The following is a 6,342-nucleotide window of genomic DNA, read 5'->3' as shown; positions in this document are numbered from 1 at the left end:
AAATCAGGGCTCCGCCTCAATGTTCAACCAAGAAAAAAAAAAAAAAACCTTTTGAAATTTCATATTTAAAAAAATAGATGAGGATACTAAACACACATCAACATCCAAAATCAAGCACAAAATCTGTTTTGGATCTAAAATTAATACCAGGGGTATAGAAATATGTGGTAGATTTCGTGTATCAAACTCCACCGTGCATAAAGTCTTCCCCGTAATTATGCAGTATCTTTCCCTGCTCTGTCTTGTTCAAATTGAGGAGGCACAGGCCATCAGGGCCACCACCCTCCGAGCGTAAACAGAGGGTTTTATTTGTTTGTTCTGCACATGGGTTCATTAAATGCCAGCAAAATTGGCCAGGCCAGCCCAGTCCGAGCCAAGTTTTGGAAACTTGGTGATGCTTAAGCTGTGGGCAATCCATCGTTTACGTCTCAAGTTTTTTTCTAAAATAATTTCAAAGATGTATAAGCGAATTGACCACCCAAGTTAGGAAGAATAGATTACTAAAATCTAATCTATGAATTGTTTCAATCATGATAGATATGATAGGGGCAGGGCAGTGAATATACATATAAAAGACGTTTTATGTAGACGTCAAACAGTTGGAGGAAAGAAATCAAGGACATCGATCTCTATCGATGATGCATTTTACATGTGCTGTAATTAACCTCTCAAGATTTTATTGAAGGGTCAACAAAGTGGGCAGCCTAGGCTAGCTATACGTAGTATCTTAGCCTCTTGTCCTGTTAGAGTTCCATGTGCAATTTGGAACCCAAGGGCATCCAGTACTCTTGTTGTTACTCCATTTTCTTTCCTTAAAATATATACGAGAATGAGAATTCTTTTCTTTATTCTTGAATAGGTTCTCGGTCCTGATTGTGCTCTTTTTTATTGAAACCAACTTACATCCTCCTCGATCTATCTCGGCTCTCTCACTAATATTCATAACCCTATATTGTTTCAGGCATGGAAGTTGTTAAGAATAAGAAGATCTTATGCTTAACAGAAGTCATGCCTCCCAATGCTGTGAGTTCATGTCTTGGAGATGGGTCGTCCAGCTATGATAAAGCTAAGGAAGTGGGGGCATTCAATGAAACGAAAGCCGGTGTTAAGGGACTAGTTGACTCTGGTGTGACCAAGATCCCCAGGTTTTTTGTCCACCCACCGGAGAACGTGCAAAACCCGTCATCCGAGACGAGCAGTGATATCGGCCTTCGGATTCCTGTGGTAGACTTTGAAGGGTTCGGAGGTTGTCGACGACAGGAGGTTGTCGACGAGGCTCGGAAAGCATTAGAAACATGGGGGTTTTTTCAAATGGTTAACCATGGAATTCCAGTTGGTGTCTTGGATGAGATGTTAGCCGGTGTGAAACGATTCCACGAGCAACCACAGGATAAGAAGATGGGGTTTTACACGCATGACTATAGGAAGCCAGTAAGGTTCTTCTCCAATGGAGACCTCCTTGTGAATAGAGGGCCAGCTTGCTGGAGAGACACGGTAGCATTTGATTTCAAAGATAGTAAACTGGATCCTGAACTGTTTCCTGAAATAGTCAGGTAACCTGTGTAGATCTGCTATATAATCAGCTATAAAAACCGCGTATCTATGAACTATATTCCTCACTAGCTTTTTGTTGGATTGATTTAAATTGTCCTGCAGAAATGAAGTGCGTAATTACATCACACAGATGATCAAAATGAAGAAGACAATATGTGAGCTTATATCGGAGGCACTTGGACTCCATAGTGACTACCTTTCCAGCATAGAATGCATGGAAACAGAGATTTTGTTGGGCCACTATTACCCGACCTGTCCTGAACCAGACTTGACGGTGGGCGCAACCATGCATACTGACCCATGTTTTCTGACTCTACTCCTACAAGACAACATGGGTGGTCTCCAAGTTCGCAATCAAAATCAATGGGTAGATGTCCCCACTCTGCAAGGAGCTCTTGTAGTTAACTTGGGGGACTTCATGCAGGTAACATTTTATTTTTCTTACCTGATTTCGTTTTCATTTTCATCCAAGTCGGTCGGTAAACGAGAGGCAACCCAGCCCCCACCAGCTGGAATGAGAACCAGGAAACCAGCAGTATAAATTTAATAAAGATCCACTTGCACCTCTTCCATATTTAGCGAAGCACTTCCCTAGCTAGCTCAACACTTGACAAGTCCACTTGCACTTGATTATTAATCAATCAATCAATAATCATATAACTCGAGGAACCATTTTAAACACCTCAGAATATCATATGATATGATATGATCCACGTTTCAAAAATCAATCATCAGAACTTTATTAATTTGTGGCTCAACAGTACTCAAAGCTGATAGAAGATAAACCATTTTGTTGCACATACGATTATGACTTCAGAGTTGTTTCTTCCATTTTGTAGCTGATCACCAATGACAGGTTCAAAAGTGTGGAGCACAGAGTTCTTGTTGGACAAGTTGGATCCCGGACATCAGTTGCATGTCTTTTCTATCCAGGCACTGCAAATTATAATTCGAAACCATACGGGGCAATCAAGGAGCTTCTATCAGACAACAACCCACCAAGATATAGGGAAACTAATATGGCTGAATATATGGCTTACGTAAGGTCCAGGGCTTTAGATTGCAGCTCAAATCTTTCTCATTTTGAACTGGCATGAGACCCCCCATCTCCATGCTCGGTACTGCAAATTCTCAACTTCTATCCACTGCAGTGACTGGTTGAGAATTTGATGCATCTTGTCTGTAGTGAACATATCATCCCTTTCTTTGAAGCTATAGTATCATCCTTATCATGTGTTTCTTCAATGCATAGCTTCTTATACTCTTTAGTGAGTTTGTGTTATGGGAAAGCGTATATTAAAGTAAATTTTCAATTGCTTCAAGGACCTTTAATAAAAGCTTTCATAATCCCACAAGAAGTCTTGCCGATCAAAGATTGGAATCAAAGAACAAGACAAAATCTCATAAAATGATTCCAACAACATCACTAAATAATTTCCATCTGTAATTGTTTGCCTCGTAAAGAAGGTTTACAGCTCTTTAAAAAGTCTTAGACTGGCCTTAGAAAGGAAAGAAAAATCTAATTCTAAACATACCTGAGAAATAATATAAAATTCAAAATTAAGCTAAAAATCTGAAATTAAATAGAAAAATAATAAAACTAAATAAAATGAAATTTTCTAGATCTAATTTGAAGGTTGGTATGACTCGATAGGTTGATTATTTTATAAAAATTATTATAAGATTCTCTTGATGAAATTTGAGCATAATCTAATTATTAAATCAAAAGTTATCACCATTTTCTTTAAGCTAGTCATAACAAGAATTTTTTTGGGCTTTAATTGTCATGACTTGAATTTTAATATTCATAATCAGCAACGCAGGAGCAGTGTCGTAAGGACACCGCACTCATGCTAAGCCTTAAAACATACATATCATAAAACAAATATATAAAGAGTTTACATAGAATTGTGTAATCTTTCAAATATTCCTCAAAACTAATAAAAACAATTCATAATTCAAAATACTTATTACATTAAATAAAATCCAATATTTGAAATGAAAATATAAACTTGAATCAAAACAACATAATAGTAAAATGTCTAAAACATCGAATCACAAAGAATAAGAGAAGGTTCGTGGAAGCAAGCAAGGCATACCAATAAATAAAGTAGCAGGAATTCTCAATCAAAGGTCAACCTGCTAACAAAAGTTAAGAACCTAAAATAATATTAAAATGAAGAGGTGAGTTCAACCAACTCAGTGAGGGAATAATATTTAATATATATCTTAGATATTAATAATTTACAAGTCATACATATCTCGATATAAATATACATACTAAGCATATTAACATAAGATAGTGAAATATATATTAGAGGTTAGAAGATACTCGAATGTTACCAGATATGACACCCAAAGGTGACCACTGCGAGAGGATTAGTTGCCATTGGTCGGTGCCTCTTTCACCAACTAATTAAGTATACAGATATGATGTGTACAAATACTAACTATTTTCTGTTAGTAAGAGTTTCATACAAGCATACTGATATCTAAACATAACAGATACTCACATGAATATTAAAGAAAATAAATATCATATCGAATATAATTGATTCAACAAAATATGAGTGCAAAATTAAAAATGAATGAGTACTCAGAAAATAACAGAACACACACACACACATGTATTTATATTAAAATATATTAAAGATTATCTCACTCACCTGAAAAACAAGAGCAAAAAACAAACGGATTCATAATCAGAGACTACTAAAGATTGTTAGGAGGAACGTCAACAGAACCTATAATGCATACGAAAAACACTAAAAATCGACTCAAAGAAAAATAACATAAAAGATTACAACTCTAAGATTAAAGACCAAAATATAATTATAAAATCGAGCTGATTCACCTTATTGATCTCGAATATAAACCAAATTGATCAAACCTAAAATACTCGATTAAACCTTATTATTGATTCAACCGGTAGACTAAAATGACCAATTGATCGACCGCCGCCACAAGCCAACTAGTTGGTCAATTTGGATTAATCGGTTGACTAGCAGCATCAAACCAACTAGTTGGCTGGTTAATTGAGATTTCTAGAATCCCGATATGCCAGCCTTCAAATCTACATATCCCATAATTAAACAATTTGTTATTTAAAAACTCATAATTTCAAATTTAAGCTAACTAGCACACTAATACTTAAATAAAATCCCTTAAATCATTTAATTACCAAATTGATATTTATATAAAAACCCTGAACATTTCTTCAATCATTCCATAATCAATTATCAAATCCCTAATAAAGGAAACAGCAGAAAAGACAGTCACAATACTTGCTTGCTTCTTTAACCCTTCTTAAAACTCAAAAGCTGGAGTTTAGATAGAGCTAAATCTTTGGTATAATTGAAAGAAAAGTTACTCTAAGGGAGGGAGAAGAGAAGAAGGGAAAACCAAATTCCGGCAAAAATCCTCTATAAATACACATGTTAGATTATGTTATTGGGTTTGGGCTAGACTTGAGTTCGAGTTTGATGGGCCAAAACAATTCATATGTCTACATCGAGAAATCTCAAAATCCTCTGATCGTAAAACATTCCCTTCTGTTTAGCGTTTCCCCCAACCAACAGCACTACAGCAGAGCCCTGATAGCTGAAATATCCTGTCGAGGACGACACGATGTGCTTAGTCTGGCTAGACGGCTCCGGTAATCTCAGCTATCAATAGAGACAGCACTGGTTTTCACTTGTAAAGTCAATGCCACTGCCTCTAAGCAGGCTGCTCCTTTTCTCTTATTATTTATTCAACTGTAAGCCTAAAAGCCTGTATGTTGTTATGGGCAACTGCGATAACGAACAGAACCTAAGTACCTTCAATATTGAGTCCCAGGTAAGCTATCCACGCCTTAAACACACGTAAGCTACTGGTAAATTCAAGAGAAAATTGTTTCTTACAACCCCTTCCCAGATTAGAGTCCGAGATGATAATTGTTGACCTGTCCAGCAATCTTGCAATATTTCCAGCTTTGATCCTTCTTGCTTCAGTATCTAACGACTCCCTTCAAGAACAACATGCTGGTCGTAGAGCATCAGATTATTAGAAGCTGACGGCCAGCAGAGGCCTTTAAAAATGGGTTTGAGGTGTCAATATTTTAATCAGCACCAGTGTTGTCCCTCTCATTTACTTCAAAGCCTGCTGGCAAAATAAGTTTTAAGTTTGTAATTTACCTAGCAATATTGAGTTATAAAGTTGGGATTAATGTATATAAAATTACCTTCAGACCCAAGACAGCCTATCAAAAGTGGCAATTCTCGTAAAGCACTTCTGATGTATTTAATTTTGTTTTGCAGAGAGGCAGTTAGTTTGCATGTCAAACACAGTCCATTGCTTATTGATTTTTAGCCCACTTGTTCAAAAGGGAGGTGCACATTGTACAGGTTTTATGAGTTTTTTTAAAAAAAAAAAAAAAAATTACACAGTAAGAAAAAATAACACAATTCTAAATTTATTTAGAAAAATAGTAAAGTTGTTGGCAGTTACTATTTTAAAAGCTATTTTAGATTTTGACTATAAAAAATAAATCTACGAGTAAAACTGGTTATATATATGATAGTAATGTTTTATATTCGGAAGAGCTGCTCCAGAGTATTATGTGCCTAGGGCAAATACAATCACCATAGCATTTTTAACATCATTTTGCTCGTCTTTTTTCTTCTTCTTTTAATGTTTCCCACTCCTTGTAACATCTCTTTTTGTGGAAATACAAGAGCTTGAGTCAATTGATCAAATGCTCTGAAGATCTTCGACAAATGAGACGGCTGTAACGAGGAAAGAAAGGGA

The 6,342-nt window shown here is 36.1% G+C and overlaps 1 protein-coding gene across 2 annotated transcripts; it reads left to right on the top strand.

The window, feature by feature from the left end:
* Positions 1 to 706: 706 nt before the first annotated feature.
* LOC118049366 (1-aminocyclopropane-1-carboxylate oxidase homolog 1) lies at positions 707 to 2,799 on the top strand. 2 transcript variants are annotated; one of them, XM_035059353.2, is made up of 3 exons: positions 707 to 1,553; positions 1,657 to 1,978; positions 2,411 to 2,535. In XM_035059353.2, exons 1-3 carry the CDS (start codon positions 964 to 966, stop codon positions 2,501 to 2,503), a joined length of 1,005 nt encoding a protein of 334 aa, XP_034915244.1. In that variant the 5' UTR covers positions 707 to 963; the 3' UTR covers positions 2,504 to 2,535. The 2 variants fall into 2 exon arrangements, with proteins under 2 accessions (XP_034915244.1, XP_034915243.1); XM_035059352.2 differs by having other exon boundaries at positions 717 to 1,553; positions 2,394 to 2,799.
* The last annotated feature ends 3,543 nt before the right edge of the window (positions 2,800 to 6,342 follow it).

This window comes from Populus alba, chromosome 2 (genome assembly GCF_005239225.2).
Source record: "Populus alba chromosome 2, ASM523922v2, whole genome shotgun sequence".
NCBI lineage: Eukaryota > Viridiplantae > Streptophyta > Magnoliopsida > Malpighiales > Salicaceae > Populus > Populus alba.
Note: the sequence above shows the minus strand (reverse complement) of the source record. Positions and strands in the feature narration are given on the sequence as shown.

Excerpts from the sequence above, each read along its gene's own strand:
- LOC118049366 (XM_035059352.2), top strand. The coding sequence starts at position 964 with ATGGAAGTTGTTAAGAATAAGAAGATCTTATGCTTAACAGAAGTCATG. Across the intron at positions 1,554-1,656 it reads CTGTTTCCTGAAATAGTCAG|AAATGAAGTGCGTAATTACA; the intron begins GTAACCTGTGTA and ends ATTGTCCTGCAG. Across the intron at positions 1,979-2,393 it reads ACTTGGGGGACTTCATGCAG|CTGATCACCAATGACAGGTT; the intron begins GTAACATTTTAT and ends TCCATTTTGTAG.